Source organism: Rhincodon typus, chromosome 26, assembly GCF_021869965.1.
Source record: "Rhincodon typus isolate 14 chromosome 26, sRhiTyp1.1, whole genome shotgun sequence".
NCBI lineage: Eukaryota > Metazoa > Chordata > Chondrichthyes > Orectolobiformes > Rhincodontidae > Rhincodon > Rhincodon typus.
Window position 1 is genome coordinate 43,821,931 of NC_063357.1, and position 24,724 is coordinate 43,846,654.

A 24,724-nucleotide genomic window follows, 5' to 3' on the forward strand; every position below is an offset into this window, starting at 1 on the left:
TCAGAAATTCTCACCATTGTTTCTCTTTGGCTCAAACTACAAATCATGGCAATCAAATAGTACATAGCAAACTGCCCATAAATAAACTGAAACAATGGAAAAAGTATAAGGTTCGTATGATCTCATAACCAAACTTGTGACTCAAAACTTTCAAAAATCTTACTTATGTCTCTCAATAATACTCGAAGTAGTTAGAACTAAACTTGATCCCAGCTAAGTTATTTACCTCATCAACTTCCCTATTTGCTTCAGCCTTGCTAAGGTCCTCTACGACATACTTTACATTAAACTAACAGGTACAAATTTATTCAAATTTCTTTGCAGAGGTCGTGCAGGACATCGGGTGCGGTTCCTGCCTCTGAGTACGAAACTCCGAGTTCACAACTCCGAGTTCACGTCCTTTGCCCTGTTTGAGATCCAGAGATCCCCATGGGGATCTTTTTACAGACACCGAAAACAAAGGTGGGGTGTTGGTTTAAAATCTCACGTGAAGGACGATCCCTGTGTGAGTACACTGTCGCGGCAATCGAGATTAAGTTGCTCAAGTCTCTAGTCTGGGACATCAGCTGGCAATGTGCTGACTTAAGGATGACAACGTTGTCAACAGAGCTATGGCTGACAGCTGTAATCAAAGTCCAGAATGCTGTAGTGAGTGGTAGAATATGGTCACTACACATACAGGGATTGAGGATACATTTTGTCCTTCAAAACCCCCGGGAAAGTGGAAAGATATTTGTTTAAAGATGTTGAGCCAGTGCTGACAAGCTAAAGACCTAATATCTGTCTCTTGGTCATGAACAAGTATCCAATAAGCCATTGGTCTGTTGCATGCAATCTGTTACAGTCTTACCTTACAGACAGACATCTGATTGGTGGTGAGTGTTCCAGTCTTGTCAGAGCAGATGATTGACGTGCAACCTAGTGTCTCCACTGATGGAAGGCTCCTTACAATGGCATTCTTCTTCGCCATGCGTCGTGTGCCTAGGGCCAGGCAGGTGGTAATGACAGCAGGCAGCCCCTCAGGAATGGCGGCCACAGCCAATGCCACTGCTATTTTGAAGTAGTAGATGGCACCACGGATCCACGAGCCACCGTGGACGGGGTCATTGAAGTGCCCGATGTTGATCACCCAGACAGCGACACAAATGAGGGATATCACCTTTGACAGCTGCTGCCCAAACTCATCCAGTTTCTGCTGGAGAGGAGTCTTCTCATTTATCGTGGATGCCATCTGGTTTCGAATCTTGCCAATCTCTGTGTGGACTCCTGTAGCCACGACAATACCAGTTGCTTTCCCAGACGCAATGTTGGTCCCCTGAGAAGAAAAGCAAAGCTGAAGTGAGCTTGTGAAGATTTGAGAGATTGGCAATTGTTTTTTTAAAAGAAACATACAGGTGAAACTGAATTCAGACAGCACTTTGCACTCAATGTATTATGTAAACTTTCATTAGGCAACGGGATATTAGTGTTAGGGTTACACTGACCAGGTATCCGAAATTAATCTAGTCCCATTTGTCAGCATGTGGCCCATATCCTTCTGAACCCTTCCTATATTAAATAGATACCTTTTAAATGTTGTAATTGTACCAGCCTCCATCACCTCCTCTTTCAGCTCATTTCCATACATGCACCACCCTCTGCGTGAAAAAGTTGCCCCTTAGGTCTCTTTTAAATCCTTCTCCTCTCACCTTAAACCTCTGCTCTCTCAGTATGGATTCTCCTACCCCGCGAAAAAGATCTTGACTATTCATCCTATCCATGCTCATGATTTAATAAACCTCTATACGGTCACCCCTCAGCCTCCAAGGCTTCAGGGAAAATAGCCCCAGTCTACTCAGCTTAACTCTATAGCTCAAACCCTCCAACCTGGCAAGATCCTTGTAAATCTTTTCCGCACCCTTCCAAGGGTAACAACATCTTTCCTATAGCAGGGAGACCAGAATTGAGTGCAGTATTCCAAAAGTGGCCTAACCAATGTCCTGTACAACTGCAACATGAAGTGTTTAAAGGAAAGCTTCAAATTTCCCAATGAGCGCCAGGATGGTAGACACCATCTCCTCCCTCAAGGTCACTGCAGTACATTTCAGACTCTGGGGAAACCAGCTGCATCCTCCAGTGGCTTCATTTCATTCCAACCAGGGCCAACTCCAGTAAAACATGACGCATGTTTTGTACAACACAAATCCCTTCAGACAGTCCATTCCCTTTAAACCAATAGTCATTTCCAGTATATCTCAATTACAAAAGATGCTCAATGCATTCCTTTCAGAAAAGCAATTTCAATTTGCCCAGAAAAATAACTTGCTTGTGTTGAATGCCAGAGGTCACTCTTACAAAGGTTTCCCCATCTATTTATCCGATTTGAACCAAGAATTGAAAAGACCTTTCAGGCACATCACAATAATCAAGATTACCAACTATCTGCTAGATTGCAAGTTATCTGACATCTCTCTCAGGCTGGCTGAACTTTCGTGCCACAGTCTGCACTTTAGTAATAGTTTAACCTTCCATTTATCTACAGATGGCATGAATAGTGTAAAGTAAAACTTTGCCATCTTTTCCATTATAAATTCCAATTTCCACCATAATAAGGCAACTGCCTATGTAAACCTGTCAAGCTGTGATTGTAATATCAGACAGCTCCACATTCTCTTCTCATTCTCCTGCAATGAACTCCGATCTTCCTCTGCGCCTTCTCTGTAGCTGTGACACAAGTAATAGAACAGAATGCAGAATATAATGTACTTATGTAAGGTACGATTTGTCTGGTGAGCATACAAAACAATACTTTTCACTGTATCTTGGTACATGTGACAATAATCAATCAAATCAAAACCAAAACATTGCATTCTCCATCTGTTATTTGCTGAACAGAATGCCTCAGTACACCCATGACTCAAACCTCGTTGTTTTTGCTGCAATAACTCTATGATGGTCATCATCACTCTCCCACCCTTGCCATCTCCATTTGTAGTTTTTTTCTGTACTTTTGAGAGCACTTCCTATGGAACTGGAGAAATAATTCTCGGTTCCTCTCTTTAACTTGAATTTTCTTAATCTATGGTAATTAGTCCCTTCTTTTTGTAGTTCTTTTACCCATGTGTGGTGGGGAGGCACTGACATAATGGCAGTGTCATTCGAGTTGTATATCTGAACCCCAGGCTAATGCTTTACGGACAGGAGTTGAATCTCACCATGGAAAATGGTAAAATTTGAACAAGAGAGTCTGGAATTAAAAACTAGTTTAACGGTAACCATTGTCAATTGTTATAAAAACCTACCTAGCTGACCAATATCCTTTTGGGACAGGAACTGCCAACATTACCTGGGTCTATCCTACATATGACTCCATACACACAGCAATGTGGTTGACTCTTAACTACCCTCTGGGCAATTAAGGATGCCAGTCCATGAATGAGGAGTGTGGTGTGCTGTGGAGCAAATAGATTGCTGCAAGCTGGTTTACACAATCCGATGGCAGCTGCCTGATTATATATGGGGAGGCAGTAGCCATAAATGTCAGTGCACTAGTGAATCCAGAACCCCAGCTAACATAAAAAGGTAAGAAATATGAAGGCCTTCTGGCCCATCGAGCCTGCTCTGCCACTCTATAAGATCATGGCTGATCTTTTCATGGACTCAGCTCCACTTACCCGCCCACTCCGCATAACCCTTAATTATTTTACTGTTCAAAAATCTATCTTTGCCTTAAATACACTCAACGAGGAAACCTCAACTGCTTCGCTGGGCAGGGAATTCCACAGATTCACAACCCTTTGGATGAAGAAGTTCCTCCTCAACTCAGTCCTAAATCTGCTCCCCCTAATTTTGAGGCTATACCCCCAGTTCTAGTTTCATCTGCCAGTGGAAACAACCTCCCTGCTTCTATCTTATCTATTCCCTTCATCATTTTACATAGTTCTATGAAATCCCCCCCAATTCTTCTAAATTCCATTGCATATAATCCCAGTCTACTTAGTCTCTCCTCATAAGCCAACCCTCAACTCCAGAATCAACCCAGTGAACCTCCTCTGTATCCCCTCCAGTGCCAGTACATCTTTTCTCAAGTAAAGGAGACTAAAACTGCACGGAGAACTCCAGGTGTGTCCCTACCAGCACCCTATACAGCTGTAACACAACCTCCCTGCTTTTAAATTCAATCCTTCTAGCAATGAAGGACAAAATTCCATTTGCCTTCTCAATTACCTGTTGCACCTGCAAATAGCCCAAGGACATGGATTCAAATCCCCTTTGTGGCAGATGGTTGTTGAACACAATAATATCTGGAAATAGACTAGTCTAATGGCAACCACAGAGCCACTGTAGTAAAAACTCATCTGGTTCACTGATGGGCTTTAGAGAAAGAAATCTGTCACACACATGACTGCAGATCCACAGTAATGTGGTTGACCTTTAATGGACAATAATCAGAAGTGAACAATAAGTGCTGCTGAGCCAGTGACTCCCACATGGGCCACTTAGTTTCAAGGGTAATTAAGGGTCGGCAGTAAAGGATGGCTTAGCCAGCAATGACAATGTCTTACAAAGACTTCGATGTTGGGTGGCTACAAATAGAAGCTTCAACAGGAGAGATAGTAGGAACTGCAGATGCTGGAGAATCTGAGATAACAAGGTTAGAGCTGGATGAACACAGCAGGTCAAGCAGCATCAGAGGAGCAGGAAGGCTGACGTTTCGGGCCTAGATTTCTGATGAAGGGTCTAGGCCCAAAACGTCAGCCTTCCTGCTCCTATGATGCTGCTTGGCCTGCTGTCTTCAACAGGAGACACCGCTTCCTGGTTCTTTCTTAGAGGGAGATGGGAGTGTGATAGTCCTGTCACTGCTGTAGCAACTTAATGGTCTGGGGATGTGCATTCAAATCTCACCAATGACAGCTGGTGGAACTTAAATTCAACTAATCAGTCTGGAATTATAAACTACTGTCATTGGTGACCATGTCCATTGATATGGCTTCTAAAATCCTGAGTCAGTAATGTCCTGCACAGAAGGAAATTTGCCACCTTTACCCAGTATGATTGATAACCGGTTGATTCTGATCTACACTCTAAAATGAGCCACTCAGTTCAAGGGTAATTAGGGATGTGCAATGACTGCTGGCCTAGCCAGAGATGGCCATACCCAATAAATGGATAAAGAATAAAAGTATACAGATGGATTTGGCCACCATTTCCACACTGGACAGAATAGACTGCACCTGCATTAAGACCATGCCAGACTCCTCTGTATTCCTTCACATTGAGTACTGTCAATGTACCACGCATCTGGCTGGACACACAATCAGCTGCTTTCAGTAGGCTGTCCCATCGACAGCCTCAACAACAAAGGGATCCACTGAGCAAGTTCCCACTTTGGAAAACAAGCTCGGTGCGTGATGCACAAGGGAGCTCTTCCTGTTGTTACGTGAACAAAAATGGGTTGATCACGGGGTGCTGTCACTACTTACCGAAAACAACATGTTCTTCTTGTCCTGGTTCACAGCTCGAGGGTCTGGTACAGGGTCGCTGTGCTTGATAACAGAGACTGATTCCCCTAGACACGGAAACCAGAGAGTTAAAGTTAGGAAGCATGAAACATAGAAATCAGAGAGACGGAGAGAACAGCATTAATCTGGAGGGGCTATCTAGGGAACAAGCGTAACAACCACTGCAGACTCCATGTGACTAAAACCCAGCAGCAGTAAGAGTGCCATCACAAATGGAGACGTGAATTTGACTAACAATAAGAACTAGTCACAGGAGCACAGGGAGGGTAATGCTTCCGTCAATTTGATACTTCCAAAAGGGTGCTGTGTTAAAGAGCAGAAGAACATATGTGTAAATTCATACTTTAATAGACAAATTCCTGAATGAGGAGTATTAGGAATTAATAGGTAATTTCTTGATGTTAATTCCAGAACAACCCATCAGAACACACAATCTAAAGTCACAGTAAATCTAAAACCAGGCACAGATCGACAAACAACTTCCAATTGGAAATGTTGGAGAACGAGTTCTGCCTATTAACATTCTCACCTTTGGCTTTGCAGTTGGCAAATAAAAGAGCTTCTCACTTCTTAGAACCTTTGCACTAAATATTGTTGGCATTCTTGCTGAAGTTACAACACACTCCTCCCACCTCACAAAGCAAGCTTTCTCAAGAAAGTTTCACAATACGGTACCAGCAGAACAATGGACAGTAGGAAGCTTACTTGAGTAACCTATGCTATATTTGCATTTCTTTTCATTGACTCACCTAACTACAATTTACGGTTTTGTTTTGCCTTACATGACCAAGAGTCATTCATTCTGGGAAAGGAAATACTGGTCCCATGTTAACTGCTGAATGTCAGCATCGAGATCAGGTACACTCTGAGTGCGACACACTCCACACTGGCCCAACAACATACTCCAGTCACCCTACCACTCATATTCAGGTGTTATCTTGGAGATAGAATGACAACTTAAAGCTAGTGTTCTGCTAAAGGTTTTTATGAATCTACACAAACTTACAGACAAACCCCATGACCAGACAGGATAGTCATAGACAGAGATCAAGATCAAATCAAAGGGTGTTTTGAGCAAGAAAAGACCAATTATCCCATCAAGCTCAGACAGTGATTGAGAGCATTGGAACTCATCGAATGTCTTCCCTTTCCTTATTCCATTTAATCAAACATTTGTGTTTAAGCAAAAATCTCTCCAATCTTATTTTTACATGTTTCATCAGGGTTCACATTCACTGTCAGTTTAACCTGTGACAGTTTAACCTGAGTGAACCATACCCCAACATGGAGAATTACTTAGCTCCATTACAAAACTCATTTACAGCAGAACTTCTTTTGTCATCTCAGTTATGACTTTTATTCCATGCTCCTCCATCTCATTACTGTTAGAAACTGGAGGCATGTTGAACCCTCTCAGCCGGAGGGTTCTGTCGGAGATTAAAACTTTTCCCCATTCTGCCTCTCCCTCCAGTTTTTATTTCTTGTGTTCTGAATGGAATTTTGAGAATTATTGTGCAATTATTCTGTGAAGGTCAGGAGTTATGAAAGATGAATGCCGCGGTCAGTGGTCAAGGCAAAATCTGCAGTGTGGGGGCTCTTGTGGTGCAGTGGTAGTGTCCCTATCTCTGAGCCAGGAGGCCTGGGTTCAAGTCCCATCTGCTCCAGGATGGCAATAACATTGCAGAACAGGTTTGGGGGGTGGGCGAACAATGGGAATTGGCAAAGTTCAGTCTCAGGATTATGGGAAAGGATATTTCCTGCCTGCATTGCATCAGCTTGGTTTAACTTTACAGGCATCTCATGGTGACATCAGATGCAAATGAGCTCAAATGCCACTTGAGTGTGTAACCAAGTCTGACACAAATATGCTACCGAGACAGTGTGCTAAATCATTGGAGCTGTCTTTCATAGAAGACATTACAATAAGGATTAAATGGACATTTCGAATTCCAATAACCTTCCAACACCACCAGAAACCAACAACGTGCTAATTAATTTCCTCTTTATGCTCATAACACTGTTACACTTCAGCAGTAACAGACTGGTTGCAAAGTGCCCATCCTAAGTAATCAGTTAGGTGTTGATGCAGGGAATTTTTTTTTTGATCTACGTTGCTTGATGGGTTTTCTATCCTTGGCCACTGTCTGTTGCCCATCCCTAATTGTCCTGGAGAAGGTGGTGGTGAACTTCCCTTTTGAATCATTGCAGTCTATTTGGTTTAAGGCCCACCCACTGTTCTGGGAGGGAGTGAGTTCCAGGGTTTTGACCCAGCAATGCTGAAGGACTGGCAATATAGCTAAAGGCAGGATGGTGTGTCACCCAGGGGGGAACTGTCAGGGGGCTGTGTTCCCATGTGCCTTCTGCCCTTGTCCTTCCAGATGGTATTGACCATTGATTTGGACTGTTGAAGGAGCCTTGTCAGTTTAATTGGACAATTATTCAGAGCCTGGCTTTGACTCAGGAGCTAATGCTGACGAAATAGATCAGCTCCCTTAACCTAAAGGTGACAAGTATTAGGGGAGAGGCAACGGTCTAGTGGTATTATCACTGGAATATTAATCCAGAGACCCTAGTAATGTTCTGGGGATCCAAATTCAAATCCTGCCATGGCAAATGGTGGAATTTCAATTCAATAATATATGTGGAATTAGGAGTCTAATGGTGGCTATGTGGTTGATATTTTATCTGCCCTCTGGGCAATTAGGAATAACTAATAAATGCTGGCGTGGCCAGTGTTGCCTACATACCATGAATGAATATATTAAATCAGGAAGTAGATTTTGGATTCCAAGTCTTCCAAGTGGAGGACAGCGGAGAAAGGAGCTCCTAAACTACATGACCTTTCTTGGCATGCCAATCCCCTTTACTCTTGCAATTTGCGCCAAAAACACTCAACCAGATTTTTGACACAAGTTTCTTTTGCCATGTCAGCCTGAGAAATGCAATAAAGAATTAGCAAAGAAGTACTCTGTCTAGTTGAAGCAAGGATAATGCAACTCACTGCTCAGTGAATTATTCTGAACCATTAGACCTGCCATCGTTTATTTTCCACCCGTCACTAAGAAAACAAGCAGCTCCCAGGTTCAGACTGATGTTGCTACTGTGCCAAACTCTTTACATGCCAAACAGTGACCTCATTATGTAGGTGATATTGCTTGGAGCTCCTTCCAACAGGAAAAAGATGCTGCTATCTCTGCTTTCCCATTGTCCAAAAAAACACAAGGGGGCCTGGGGGGAGGGGTTGGTGGTGGTTCCAGGTGGTGTGAATGAAGGACACAAAGGGGAAATCATGTCTTTTTAATGTGGAACCAAATCAGATCAGTTTGTTTGCCAAAGTCCTATCCAGCCTCTCGTACCTGGGAACTGACTTCCCTTACTCTAACAATCTTGGCTCATGTATCAGACATCAGTTGCTAAACTCCATTAATCAAAATGTAACTATCTAGCAGAGTGTCTCAGAAATGGTAGGAACTGCAGATGCTGGAGAATCTGAGATAACAAGGTACAGAGCTGGATGAAGGCTGCTTGGCCTGCTGTGTTCATCCAGCTCTACACCTTGTTGTCTCAGAAATGGGGTGTTTTGTGCGGTAACACAGGTGGTACAACAACACAAGCACTGGCCTGACATTTTCCTCCAGATCTCCACAAATATAGGCTTCTTTGTGAACACAACAATGCTGTGTGATAAATCAAAAATACTCCAGCCAGTAATATGGACTCTGAGAAATGTCAATTTAATTACAATGTCCTGGAATGTTTAAGACATGTATCTACTCATTATTTACCAGAGTCACCAGGCTGATATTAAATAATGGAACTCCCTCACATTCAGCTACACATTCCTTGAACAGTATGCCATTGCTTGACATGGGTAAGATTTTGGAGTTCATTGTGAAGGATGAGATTTCTGAATACTTGGAAGTGCATGGTAAAATAGGGCAACGTCAGCATGGCTTCATCAAGGGGAGGTCATGGCTAACAAATCTGTTAGAATTCTTTAAGGAAGTAACAAGCAGGTTAGACCAGGGAGAGCCAATGGATGTTATTTACTTGGACTTCAAGAAGGCCTTTGACAAGATGCCACATAGGAGGCTGCTGGGTAAGATAAGGGCCCGTGGTGTTAGAGACAAGGTACGAGCATGGATAGAAGATTGGCTGTCTGGCAGAAAGTAAAGAGTGGGGTTAAAAGGGTCTTTATCAGGATGGCAGCCAGTGACAAGTGGTGTTCCACAAGGGTCAGTGCTGGGACCACAACTTTTCACTTTATACATTAATGATCTATATGAAGGAACTGTGGGCATTCTGACTAAGTTTGCAGATGATACAAAGATAGGTGGAGGGACAGGTAGTATTGAGGAGGTGGGGAGGTTGCAGAAGGATTTGGACAGGTTAGGAGAATGGGCAAAGAAGTGGCAGATGGAGTACAATGTGGGAAAGTGTAAGGTCATGCACTATAAGGCTCTGGTCAGGCCACATTTGGAGTATTGTGCGCATATCTCAGGAAAGACATACTGGCCCTGGTGCCGGTTCAGAGGAGGTTCACAAGAATGGTCCCAGGGATGAAAAGCTTAACATATAAGGAATGTTTGAGGACTCTTGGTCTATTCTTGATGGAGTTTAGAAGAATGAGGGGGGATCTAATTGAAACTTACAGAATACTGAATGGCTTGGACAGAGTGGATGTTGGGAAGATGTTTCCATGGGTAGGAGAGGCTAGGACCCGAGGGCACAGCCTTAGAGTAAAGGGAAGACCTTTTAGAATGGAGATAAGGAGAAACTTCTTCAGCCAGAGAGTGGTGAATCTATGGAATTCACTGCCACAGAAGGCTGTGGAGGCCAGGTCATTGAGTATATTTAAGACTGAGATAAATAGGTTCTTGATGGTCATGGGGATGAAGGGTTATGGGGAGAAAGTGGGAGAATGGGGTTGAGATATTTATCCGCCATGATTGAATGGCAGAGCGGACTCAATGGGCTGAATGGCCTAATTTCTGCTCCTATGTCTTATAGACACTCTCCGTCACCAAGTCTTGCCAGAAATTCATGATGCTATCTCCAGTTAACACCCAGCACTCTGACAAAAAGAAGTTGCTTCAGTCAATTCCATGGATAGCAAGCTGAGCAGGTCAAAATGGAAAGGAAAATGGTCCATTAGGTCCTCATTCATTACCAGTAAGGGACAGGGGCACAGACCTCCATGGATAATAAAACACAATATACCACACCTATGTACTTCTCTGAATGAGACAATGGGAAAATAAAATGATGGATTTGGGAATGACCTTCCAAGTACATGGATTGGCAGATAACAAGGAGTTTGTGGAGATGTTACTTTGCTTCAGTCACTGGGCTAGCAATCTAGAGGGCTCTGGGCAATGGTCTGTGGATGTGGGTTCAAACCCCACCAAGGCAGCTGATGGAATTTAAATTCAATTAATAAATCCAGAATATATAGCTAATCTCAGTAATGGTGAACATACTAACTATCAATTGTTATAAAAAAAAACCTGACTCACTAAACTCCTTTAGGGAAAGAAATCTTCCATCCTTATCTGGTCTGACCTACATGTGACTCCAGGCCCACAACAATGTGGGTGACTCTTAATTGCCCTCTGAAATAGCACAGCAAGCCACTCAGTTCAAAAGCAATGGGTAACAAATGCTGACTTTGCTAGTGTTGCCTACATCCCATGACCTAACAGAGACACGTTTGATGTTACTTCCCCCTCCAGAGTCTTGAGTAGAGGTAGGTGGGTGAGTGGGAGGAGCTCCAGATGCCTCCCCCACTGCTGGGAACATTCTGGGATAGGTCAGGCAGATTACGGATGGGATGGGATGGAGGCAGTTTGTAAAACTGAGCTCCATGCCAGTGTCAGAGGGTTGTAAAACCAAGCTCAGAGTATGTTGGAATAAGCAGGAAAACTACTTGTATCAAGAAACACTCCTTTTCACTCCCTGATCTTTGACGTGATACAATTCATTCAACACCAAATACAAAGCAGGATACTGCCAGCACAGAAAATGGAACTGAATATTGAAATATCCAAGGATACCTATAACATTATGCATGAATCCTTCATTAGGTCAATATAATTGAACTGATCCAGGCCAGTGCCCAGACCACAGCAATGAAGTTGAGATACATATATTCGACAAACTAGCCTTTTTGATTCAGATAAGGGTGGTCACATCTGATGAACTGAGTGGATTCTGGACTGAGTTCCACATCCTGTGAAATTCTCACCTGTGAGGATGGACTGATCAACTCGGAGGGTCGTCGACTTGATGCTGATAATCCGAATGTCAGCAGGAACTTTATCACCAACTGAGAACAAGAAAGGGGGAGAAAGAAAAAGTCCAATTAAACAGAGAGCAGTGAAACACCCACTATTGAAGATTTACCTCACGATAATTTCAAATAGCTCCCCAGCTCAGCAAGGGCTCCCTGTGCAATGTTTGTTCTGCAGTCACAGTGATTATGCTCTAGTACACACAGGAAAATTAGGACAATACAACATAAAAAATGCACAGTCAAAGAGAGTCTCCTTTCGTGAACATTAAACTATTGGTCATGAGCTTATGTCCTATTTTTATACTTCCAGCTCCTCAATTGATCACGACAGACACGAGGAAATAACTTGCAGATATCAATAAATGCCCACAAGACAGCATCTTATTTTTTATTCAAGGGGCTGATCCATTATACAGTCTACAGAAATGATTTTCATTAACTTCATTCCTTCATAATGATTTGATTCATTATCACATGTACCGAGATACAGTGAAAAGTATTGTTTTGCATGCTATGCAGGCAGGTCATATCTTATGCAAGTACACCAGGATGCGTATGCAGAATATTGTGTTACAGCTACAGAGAAGGTGCAGAGAAAGATCAACTCTAATATGACAGGTCCATTCATAAATCTAACAGCAGAGAAGAAGCTGTTCAAACTTTTCAACTTTCGCATCTTCTGCCTGATGGAAGAGGTGGGAGGGGTCTTTATGTTGGCTGCTTTCTCGAGGCAGCGGGAGGTATAGACAGAGTCAATGAATGGTTTGAGTGATGGACTGGTCTGTGTTCACAATTGTCTGCAATTTCTTGCCATGTGACCCCGATAACCTTTTTTCCTATCCAGTCATGACCCCTAGCCTTGTAAGTGGACCAGGCAGGGTCTAGTTTCAGAGTAGAATTCTGGCAGTCACAGAAGGAGTATTTATACTGTGATCCCCATCAGGCTCACAGGGAATCCTTCTACAATGGTTTTCGGATAAGCTAAAGTAATGGCTTGGAAGGCAATAGTTTAGTCCAAGGGACGGAAGGAGAATCAGAGTGGAGTGTTTCTTCACCAACGTAGTCTACTTTCAGTCTCAAACAGAGTCTCGAGTTGCCAAAGAGCTGTTGCAATGTAGACTTGTTTTCTTTTTAAAAAAGTGTTGTTTTGTTGAAAAAAAAAGGGCTTTCCTGACTGGGAAACAAACGTTACACTTCTGTGGGATTGCTACAATCTCATTGCTTCCCAAAAGTAAACTTTTTAACCATGGCCAAATGATTCAGTCCACCAATAAGATGGCAATGTAGACTAGTAATGTAGTGCACAGGAGACTATATTATTTCAAACATCGATTCCTGATTTGTCGTTTTTCATACAAGATAAGGATTCCTAGCTAGAAAATACAAGGAAAAATGCTTTAACTTGAAGAAAAGGTTAAAAGGTCAATATCTAGGAGCAGTTCTTTTAAACAAAACAAGTTTAAAGTTTTGTAGAAACAAAAAAAAAAAATCGCTCAAGTCCAATGACACTACAGAGACTGAGTCAAAATAGCTGCATCTGATAGCAACCATGAACTGACTGATTCATCCCTGCCTCCTCAAATAAGGTTTAATCGTGAAATCACAGGACAGAGAGATAGACATTAGGGCGGCATGTGGCTCAGTGGTTAGCACTGCTGCCTCACAACGCCAGGGACCTGGGTAAAATTCTACCCTCAAGCAATTGTCTGTGTGGAGTTTGCACATTCTCCCCGTGTCTATATGGGTTTCCTCCGGATGCTCCGGTTTCCTCCCTTAGGCCAAAAATGTGCAGGCTAGGAGGATTAGCCATGAAGTTATGCTCCAGCTATGCAAAAGCCTGGTTCAGCCACATCTGGAGTACTGTGTCCAGTTCTGGGTCACCTCATTACAGAAGAGATGTGGAAGCATTGGAAAAGGTGCAGAGGAGATTTACCAGGATGTTGCGTGGAATGGAGGGAAGGTCTTATGAGGAAAGGTTGAGAGAGCAAGGGCTTTTCTCTTTAGAACGACAAAGGATGAGAGGTGACTTGATAGAGGTGTACAAAATGATCAGAGGTATAGATAGAGTGGACAGTCAGAGACTTTTTCCTAGGGTGGAGGTAGCTATTACGAGGGGGCATAGTTTTAAAGTGAGTGGAGGCATATACAGGGGAGACGTCAGAGGTAGGTTCTTTACTCAGAGAATGGTCAGGGCGTGGAATGCATTGCCGGAGAGGGTAGTGGAATCGGCCTCATTAGGGGCATTTAAGCGGCTATTAGACAGGCATATGGATGATAGTATAAGGTAGGGGTGGAGGTTAGATAGACCTCAGGATTAGAGTAAAAGTTTAGCACAACATCGTGGGCCGAAGGGCCTGTACTGTGCTGTACTGTTCTATGTTCTATCGACATGCTAAATTGCACATAGTGTTCAGCGATGTTTAGGTTATATGGGTTAGACATGGGGAATGAGTCTGGTGGGATGCTCTTCAGAGGGGCAGTGTGGACTTGTTGGGCCGAATGGCCTGTTCCCACACTGTAGGAACTCTACAACTGTAAGCTTAGAAACCAAAACACAAAAAGGTAGTCATTTCACTTATAGGTCAAAGCTTGGCGCTGGCATTAGCAACCCAATTACCTACCGCTCTGCCCCTTTGCCACAATATACACATAGTGAGCAAAATATTTCAGAGCAAGTACACTTTCAAAGGATGCTATCAAACCTATTTCAAATTCTAAGGATCATCAAGCATTACACAGGAAGGGAGAACAGAGGCCTCCAACACTGGTGGTGTTACCTTTATTCTTCAGCATCCTGCCCATCCCGAGTGGTATCTGAGTCCGAGAGGCACATCTTCTGTCAGTTTTCATGGCTTTGGTTTTGCTGAAACTGGTTGTCAGCCTGACACCTGAGTCTACAGGTTGAGATGCAGGCCCTCCGCAACAGGCATGGCTGATGTGGAGACACTGCCATTCCTACCAGCTGCCCTTCTGGAACAATTTACAGGCAATAATTAACCTGTTTGGTGAGGGTGTGAAAATGCAGCTTTCCAGTCCATTGAACTCTGGAATGGGATGTAAACTCAAGAGCTGATTATCGCTGACCTGAGGAACAAAGTGATCATCCAAACAGTGTGGAAGATGAATTTTTATGCACTTCAGTGTCGAATTCCCAATCAGAAGAGTGTGAATATTAGTCTCCGGAATGTTTGAAAGGAGTCCATCGCTTATTTCAAGGAATTATTTTTCAGGAATGTGAGGCAAGAGTTTCTTTTTTATAAATGTGGATGATTATCATGCACCATAGAAAGCATGCTGTCCGGGTGCATAATGGCCTGGTATGGCAACTGCTCTGCCCAGGACCATAAGAAACTACAGAAGGTGGTGTGCGTAGCCCAGACCATCACAGAAGCCAACCTCCCATCATGGACTCCATTTACACAGCTCACTGCCACAGAAAGATGACCAACATCAAAGACCCATCGCACCCTGGTAATTATCTCCTACAACCTCTGTCAAGCAGAAGATACAGAAGCCTGAACACACGCACAAACAGGTTCAGGAACTGCTTCTTTACAGCAGTTATCAGACTGTTGAATGGACTCTAGCCTCAAATAACGTAACCTGTACGCCTCTACGTCTTTTTGATCTGTACATCCTTTGCTTGCTGTGACCTGCCTGTACTGCTCATAAACAAAGGTTTTCACTGTATTTCGGAGCACGTGACAATAAAATCAATCAACCGCTTAGTCCACTTTGACTAGCAACAGCAATGTGCCAACCACAGAGGTTTTAAAAAAACGGTGATTGAATCAAACACTTGCTCCCCACCATGAACACTTTATTCCCAGATTGTTGCTGCAGTAACAGGCAAGCTATTCGGCATGCTCAATAAAAAGCCTGATATCCACAGAGGCATCGACTCCAGTCTTCAGGCATTGTCACTCAGCCAAACCGACTGGTTTCCAAAAACATGCCCTGCTGTTTTATTACTTCAAAGGCGCTGTGTAAATGCAGAGTGGAAATATGCCAAGACTGCACAGACAATTCACAGAAGCGGAATAATAAAGTGGCCTCCAGACCCTCCACAGTGAAAGTCAACATAAGGCAGTTCCTCTTACAGATCACCTACAACATGATCAGATGTAAGTAGTTGTGTCTTAATTACAAGCTCCCCAACTCTGCCATGTTACACCTACATGTCTCACAGCAATAATCCATCAATCTCGGAGTATGCACTCACTAAGTGCTGGTTTATGGACTGACTTGTGATTGTCCCCATGGGACCCTTGTGAATTTTGAAGTTAGGGGATGTGAGAGAGGGGAGTGGGGGAGGGCGGGGTGGGGGGGGGCAATGTGTGAGAGAGGGGAGTGGGGGGGTTGAGAGAGAGGTACGGGGGGGGGTGGTGGTGTGAGAGAGTAAGTGGGGGTCTGAGGGAGGGAGAGGGAAAGAAAGAAGGCTTGCATTCAGTTGTCTGGGCTCAATCAAGCATTAGTTCCTCAGGCAAAAGGAACACAGTTTGCCAACTTGCTCAACTCCATACCACCCATAATGCCCAGTCCCTGTGCCAAACGCATCAACATTTATTTTCCCTCTCTACCTCAGTGGAAACTTGTTCTAACACAAGGATCCTTATGCAAGCAAAGTGTCGTCCATCGCGATAGCTTAAAATGTTTCAAATGTGTTTTTCAAATGCTAAATCAGACGTTGTTCTGTTAACACTGATCAGCAGAACACTCCATCACTGACTAATGATCAGAACCTGACCAATGCCAACATCCTATTTCCTTGTTCTGTAATCGTACTGGGATGGAATTTCCATATGGGAAACAACTGGTGGCCATGAGAGAATGCCATTTGTTTTTGTGGAACAGTGCACAGTGAATCCCAAGGCAGGCTCTGAGCCCAAACCTCCTGATGCCTGGCCACCAGTTATTTATCATGGTGCAGTCCACAACGAGCTGTGGTGGTACAGCCCAGGATCCTGGCAGGGCAGTAGGAATGTCTGTGCAATGTACACAACCGCGGGGAGAACTTACTGCTGTGCTGCCTTGGCAACAGCATGCAAACCAGCCGTGTAGTTTCCATGCATTTCTCAAGCTCAGGTTTATCCGGATCTGAAGATTGGGAGGCTAATGTACACGAGGCTGCAGTGGAGGTTTTCAGCGCAGGGACACGAGGGAGTCGATCAGCTGGTTTGGGCAGGAATGCTTCCCCCACCCCTGGCTTCGATGTTATATCGATGCTCACCTATTTATATTGCAGGGAGGATTCCACCCAGAGGGACAAACAATTACACAGCCACTATGGTTTCAGACTCACATTCCAGATCAGCTTCTGGCCTACAAATATTCACAAGGTCACTGGGGAAGGCTCAGCAAGCCTGCTAAAAGCTAACCAGACTGCTGGAACATGTCCAACCCTGCAATGCTTCCCCTTTAACAGCGCAGAGGGAAACGGCAGATATTCATTGAGATAACAAGGTGTACAGCTGGATGAACACAGCAGGCCAAACAGCATCAGAGGAGCAGGAAAGCTGAAGAAGGGTCTAGGCCCGAAACGTCAGCTTTCCTGCTTGGCCTGCTGTGTTCATCCAGCTCTACACCTTGTTATCTCAGATTCTCCAGCATCTGCAGCTCTTACTATCTCTGAGGCAGATATTCATTGTTTGGTCCCTAACGTCACCCAAATGGTTTCAGGCCTTCGATGTACAGCGTTAGCGGCTCTGTGGGCAACCAGAGGCATGAGCTATTGGCAGCTCTAAATACACCAGGTAGCAGCACCATGTTGTACACATTAACACAGGACAGCCCAAGGCAGTGCCTGAAAATCTTGGGCCAGCACAGCTGAAGATATATAACATCTTCCAAGACATCCCACAGTACACAAAGCCAGCGAAGTGGTTCTGAAGTGTAGTTACTGTTGTAATGAAGGAAACACAGCAACCAGTTTGTGCACAGCAAGCTCCCACAAACAACAATGTGCTCATGGTCAGATACTCAGCGTTAGTTGCGGGGGATAATAATTAGCTAAGATATCAGGGAAGTTCCCCATTTTTTTGAGACTGATTTTTTTTTTTTTTTTTTTTACATGCACCGGATAGGGCAGGGAGGATCTCAATTTTAACCCTGTTCAGAAAGGCAGCTTTCCTGCTCCTCTGATGCTGCCGGGGTTGCTGTGTTCCTCCAGCTCCACATTGTTATCTCCTCCAACAGCATTGGGCTCCTTTTGTATTGCACTGGAGTGACAGCTAAGACCTGTTCCCCTCCCCATGTCTATACAGGGGAGCTTGAATCCACAAGCCTCTGACTCAGCGGCGACAGTGATACTCACTGAGCCATCTCCACGACTGTACAAAATTGTAAGTGAGATAGTTATGCATGATATGGGATTAAAGCTTAAATAGCAGTTGTTTTACCTGAAAAGAACACTCCTGGAAAATGATTCACTCTTGGTGATTCAATGGAGTGGAATGTACCAAGCAGCTTGTGTTTTAACACTGGGCGTCCCCAGTGTACCGCCCCGAGGCAAACCACACAAAGGTGTGTAACAGAAGCATTTGGGTGGAATCAGACTTGTTTGCAGGAGAATCTCGCATTGTTATGAATGGTCTGCCAATCAGACACGCTCAACCCCACAACGAAACATGGAGAACAAAAATACACCGACAGCCATAGGAAGGTCAAAGTGCAAAGTGAATAAGAATGACAAACGAAGAATGGAAATTGAGAAGCATGGAGGAAACAGTAAGTGAATGGCGTTTTAAAGGTCCAATGTTAAAACCATTAAAAATTAGCCCACAGGTGCACAAAGTGATTAAAAATATAATGGGGTCATTGGATAACAATCAGGAGCAGGAAAGTTTAGCTAATTTCCCTTTCTAAACTCATTCAGGGAATTAACGTAATTGCTTGGGTGTGACAGTTACAGAGTTTGCTCCAAGCCTCCACACTGTTTAGTATTTTCCCCTGTTGTTACGGGAACACAAGTGCTTATTGCAGTAACCTGTCAATGCTGTTCCTTAGAGAGGAAGCACTCCATGTTCATTGCTAGCTCCATTTTCTTTTAAATGCCCATTCTATTTACAAATATTCCAAACCGCCAAGTCCTGTTGGTTTCTCTTCTGTAACATCAGCACACTGCTGATTAAAACTGGAGTGGATTTAGGACCCAGAAATATCTGGACAGTGCAGCCAATACTGGCTGGTGCTGTTAGGCATATCTCAATCTTGCCTCAGCCAGCAAGGTGCCTACCTAAAATCATGTTCCCAGTGCCATACTGAGGGAGTGCTACATTGTTAAGGGCACTCTCTTTTGGATGAGACATTAAGCCAAAATCTCACCCATCCACTTGTGCTACATCTCAAAGACCCACAGGGGCATTCTCTTCTGCTAGCCCTCAGCCTAGGTCAAGCAGCCAAATTGCCTGGTCATTTTTCTCACCTTGCTTTGTGGGATCTTGCTGTGCACACACAGGCTGCCATCATTTTCCAAAATTTTAATCGCAACCTCACTTTAAGAACACAGATCATCGGCCCTAAAGTGTTTGGGAATGTCCCAGGGTTAACGGAAGGTGTTACATCAGTGCAAATTTGGCCTTTTTTGCATAATGCTTGGGAACGGTACACTATTGTGGTTAGAGAGATTTTGTATCTTTTGATTAACACAATCTGGACATAAGTGTCAGTGGACAAAAACCTGCCTTCGATATACTGGTTCCCATGAGATGATGTAATTGGGCAGAACGTGTGTGGTTGAGGTATGAGGGTCCAGCACGGAAATGGGTGCGGTCGTCTGTTTTGGAAGTGTCTAATTATGATGGGGCATCCCAGGGGAATTCATTGTCCCTTCACTGAACTGGGTTCAGGAGGATTCCCCATTGTGTTTTGCTTTGACAGTCTCACTGGGTAACAACTACCTCAGTCCCAAGAGCTCGTTGTTATCCCAGCACAGTGCTATTCCACTATCCTGCTGTAACTGTGCTGCATAGTCACTCAAAACCACATAAACACTATGTGCATCCTGAAAATGCTATACAAAATGCACGAGAAATTCTCCCCATCTACGGTCAAGCTTTCATTTTTCTTGCACCTTTCATACCTCAGGTTTTGCCAAAAAAGCATGAAAACAGGAAATTCATTCCATCCACGAGATTCTTGATAGAAATATTCAACATAAATATCTCATTATTCTGATTTTTGTAGCTTTAAAATAAGCTTGTTACAGGGATGATACCTTCAATCAGTAGACAATGTGATTGTTATGTTTCTGAGGGACAACAGTGGGAGCACGTCAGCTGTGATTCAATAGACAGCATCTCACTCCAACTTGGAACGTTAACGCTCCAAGTCCCACTCGGAGCACAAAATGCAGGATAATTACTCCCGTGCAGTACTGAGAGTGTGCTACATCGTTGGAGGCGCTGTCTTGAACAGAGGGGATATTAACCTAAGGCCTCTTCAATGGCCGCAAATTACTCTGCTACACTGCTTTGAAAATGAGCAGGAAAGTTATCCTAGCATCCTGGAAAATATTTATCCCACAATATCATCACGAAAACAAATGATCTGGATCATTATCACATGGCCATTTGTGGGTGCTTGCTGTGCTTCTTACAAAAGAACACTGACTATATTTAGAAGTACCACATCGGCTACAAAGTGCTGGGAGATGTCTGGTGATTGCAAGAGAGTCAATCTAAGTAAATGCAAGCCCTTTTTAAGTTTAACATTCCCAACATATGGCTGCTCCATATTCAATAAACAGAAGGTTCGTCGAGGTTCATTGGCATATCGTCACATTTCTGTGGGAAAAAAAAGATCACTTTTTTTTAAAAAACACAGCAGTGAGTGGTTAGGATCTGGAATGTGCTGCTCGACAGAGTAATGTGGTATAGTTGGTGAACTATGGCCTTTGAAAAGGGATTAGGTGGTTAACTGGAGAGATGGGGAGAATTTGTATTGTTATGGGGAAAAGGTGGGTGTGAGAGTGCAGAGGCAGAATGGGCCAGAGGCACCTTTTGTGTTTGTTGAGTCTTGGTGTCCAGCAAAAATGCCACCTCTCTCCCAACAACCAAGGACCACCAAGGTAGGGCCAACAATAACAAGAATGACTCTGATGCGGAAGACTTAAGATGAGTTGGACTGAAGGGGCTGTTTCCATGCTGTCTGACTCTGACAGACAGGGCAAGGAGAATCGAGGATGGAATTTCGATGTGACATGAGAGGAGCACCAGGTCAGGACTTGTGGATACAGCAATGGCCAATGGGCGCAGTTTACTCTATGTTGCAGTATTCCTTACAATCTGGGGGCCAGTTAGTGCAATAGGCTGGATTTGTGATGCAGTGTGACACAAACAGTGTGGGCTCAATTCCCATACCCCCCCCGAGTATACCATGAAGGACTCTCCTCCTCAACCTCTCCCCTCACTTGACCCTCAGGTTAAATCGCCATCAGTTGTCTCTCTCTAATGAGACAGCAGCTCTATTCTGGGAGAACTGCTGCGACATTATCTTTGTTCCTTACAGCAGCACCAAAGAAATTCAAACGTGAGCTTGGAGATTCGGAGCCTGTCCCACTGAAATCTGCAGGAAGGGGTTTGGTGATGACTTTTCACTCATTTGGCTATTGGTCAAAAAAAAAAAGCAGTTCCCTGTCAGAATCTCAGTCACAAAAAAGGCCCCTTCGCTTCACAGCCACTATTCTGAATTTCCTCTGGGAGCAGGCCCACACATTACAAAACAAAGCAAAATCCATAAGGCTACAAACAGGACAGAGTGCAGGAATAAACAGTTGGAACAAGCACAATGATGATGGAGAGTGCCACAGCAGTGAAACAAAAACCATGGATAAATAGGTGTGGTTTCCATAAATATCCCCATTCTCCCTCCTGTCTCCTGCCAAGTTACTAAGTTGTTTACTCTGTGGATTTTGGTTTTCTTTAAAAAAATCTACCAACCTTTTAATGCATTTTTAATGAAATCTTCAAGGCCAGATTTTCAGCACATCACTTCCCCTTAGTCCCAGACCTCCTAGATCCAGAAACTTGTACAGATCTAAAAATAGTGGATCACACACAGAAGATATTTTGTCTCCAGCAGTACAGTGGGAATATAAAAGGATTAAAGATGAACAGGTCTTTCCACGCTGCCCAAGGGACTGAGACTCCATCTCATTCAACAGCGACTTTATGATCAGCCTGGCTTTTTAAGTTTGCTGCACTTTGATAAGTATGGATAGGTGCAGTGGAACGTCAGACCAACCAAGAGATCTCATATTGGCATTGACTCGCTGCTGAACATCAGGACTGGACGTGACACATGCATTCAGTCAGTGACTCCACATAACAGGAGGGAGGGAAATTCCCTACAGAAGCAGCATGATGGCTCAGTGGTTAGCACTGCTGCCTCACAGCGCCAGGGACCTGGGTTCAATTCCACCATCGGGCAACTATCTGTATGGAGTTTGCACATTCTCCCCGTGTCTGCGTGGGTTTCCTCCGGGTGCTCCAGGTTCCTCCCACAATCCAAAGATTTGCAGGTTAGGTGGATTGGCCATGCTAAATAGGCCATAGTGTCTAGGGATGTGCAGGATAGGCGGATTAGCCATAGGAAATCCAGGGTTATGGGGATAGAGTGGGACTGGGTGGGATGCTCTTCAGAGGGTCAGTGTGGACCCGATGGGCCAAACGGCCTGAGTCCATGCTGTATGCATTCTACGTTTCTATGCTCCAAGGAAAGAGAAAGACGACTACATAAAACACAAAAAGTTGAGGAGGACAGGATTGAAATTGGGATTGAAGTACAACCATGGGACAAGGATCAAACAACACTTGCCTCAAGCCACATCTGAACAGGGTTTGATACAGATCAGACCAAGCAGGACGAATAAGCAATGCTTTGCACACCCAAATTAATTCACCAGAGATTCATCCTCTGAAGAAGTGAAAATGAAAAGAAAAAATGGCATTTTAAAGCCCTTGAACGTCCAAAGAGCCATCATCGCTCAAACATTCCCTCCAGCTGGCAGGATCATTTCGCAAAATGCCACAGAGCTTGGGCAGACGGTTGATAAATACAGACAGGGAAAACACTCGTGTAATCACAATTTCGAAACTGCAAAGACAATGTCATACTTCAAAACCATGATGTTATTTTATAAGCCTTTAGTGAAATTTCCAATTAACTTTAATACCTATTCTGTGAATCAACACTTTAGCATTCTCTATAATTAGTGATCTGTGGCAATATAATTATGGGATTGATTACATCTAACATTCAGTCAATTTTCCCACATTATAACACAATTACCATGAACAAGAAAACAACAAAACAGAAAGAGAAAGCCCTAACTATACACATCAATCACAGGCTTAACTTATTCTGGTTACATATAGACTATATTGCTAAATGGGCTCTTATGATGCAGTGGTAGAGTCCCTACATCTGGGTCGGAAGTCTGGGTTCAAGTTCCGGCTGCCCCAGACATGTTGTAATAGGTCCAAAGGTCTCACCAATAACTCCGACTCTACCAGCTACTCTGGAGACTGCTTCATTTCAATTAAACACACACCTGAGCTATATCAATTACAATTTCAGTCACATCGTTTGTAACTCACCGCATTCCTACATCAGTTACACTGGTATAACCCCCAAACACACAGTCACACAAGTAAAATCCCAAACCCTTTGGATAGCTCCCAACATTTGGGCACAGAAGCCAGTTTTGGATTTCCATAGAGAACATAAGAAATCTGAATCAGAGATAGTAGGAACTGCAGATGCTGGAGAATCCGAGACAACAAGGTGCAGGGCTGGATGAACACAGCAGGCCTTTCTGATGAAGGGTCTAGGCCCGAAACGTCAGCCTCTCTGCTCCTATGATGCTGCTTGGCCTGCTGTGTTCATCCAGCCCTGCACCTTGTTGTCTCATAAGAAATCTGAAGTTGGGTTCACAGTGCACAAGTGTGTTCAGTAGCTGTAATGGAACCTCAGTTTAGGTAGGAGAATTGACTATACTCACCAGTGTTTAGAAGAATAAGCAGGGATCTCAGAAACCTATAAAATTCTAACAGGGTTAGACAGGGTTAACACAAGAAGGATGTTCCTGGTGAGCGGGGAATCCAGAACCAGGAGTCACAGTGTAAAAAGGTACGGGGTAAGTCATTTCAGACTGAAATGAAAAGAAATGTCTTCACCTAGAGAGTAGTGGAACCTGTGGGATTCTCCACCAGAGAAAATGATGGATGCAGTTATATTGAATGTTTTCCAGGAGTTAGCATAGTTCTTAGAACTAAAGGGATCATAGCTGGAACAGGGTCCTGGGTTGGATGCTGAATGGCTCACTCCTGTTCCCATTTCTATGTTTCTAATGGCTAGCAACCCAAATATCATCAATGTCATGGATACAAGTCAACAGGAAGACCCACGTGAAATGTTCTCTGCTGTGGATGATCCCTGTGGAGAATGCCTGATCTGTTCTGAGGGGATACACTGGTGGGTGCCATAGGGTGAGGAGGTGGAGGGGCCAGTCCTACCTAACCATGCCAACTGTGGCTCAGTAGTAGCACTGTTGCCTGTGAATCAGTAGGTCGTATGTTCAAGTGCCACTGCAGAGACAGGGCAGGACAGGACAATATCTAGATTGACACTCCAGAGAGTTTCATACTTGGTAATAATGTCACTTCAAATTAGTCACTGAGCAGTGTCTCTCGGATGGATTTAATAGTTCCCACACCACAGGAAAAGCAGCAAGGGAGTTCTCTCCGGTATCCTGTTAATCATATAGTTTATGACAAAACCAAAACTTCCAGCAGCTTATAGAGATAGTAGGAACTGCAGATGCTGGAGAATCTGAGATAACAAGGTGTAGAGCTGGATGGACACAGCAGGCCAAGCAGCATCAGAGGAGCAGGAAGGCTGACGTTTCGGGTATAGACCCTTCTTCAGAAAA

General features: G+C 43.9%; 1 protein-coding gene across 2 annotated transcripts in view; it reads right to left on the minus strand.

Moving 5' to 3' along the window:
* atp2a3 (ATPase sarcoplasmic/endoplasmic reticulum Ca2+ transporting 3) overlaps nt 1-24,724 on the minus strand; it is a 172,855-nt gene that overhangs the window by 81,236 nt on the left and 66,895 nt on the right. For both annotated transcript variants that reach the window (XM_048612471.1, XM_048612472.1), the window contains exons 6-8: nt 11,746-11,826; nt 5,463-5,548; nt 851-1,315 (exon numbers count right to left, since the gene is read on the minus strand). In XM_048612471.1, coding sequence (XP_048468428.1) covers nt 851-1,315; nt 5,463-5,548; nt 11,746-11,826 — 632 coding nt within the window. The remainder of the gene's footprint in view (nt 1-850; nt 1,316-5,462; nt 5,549-11,745; nt 11,827-24,724) is intronic.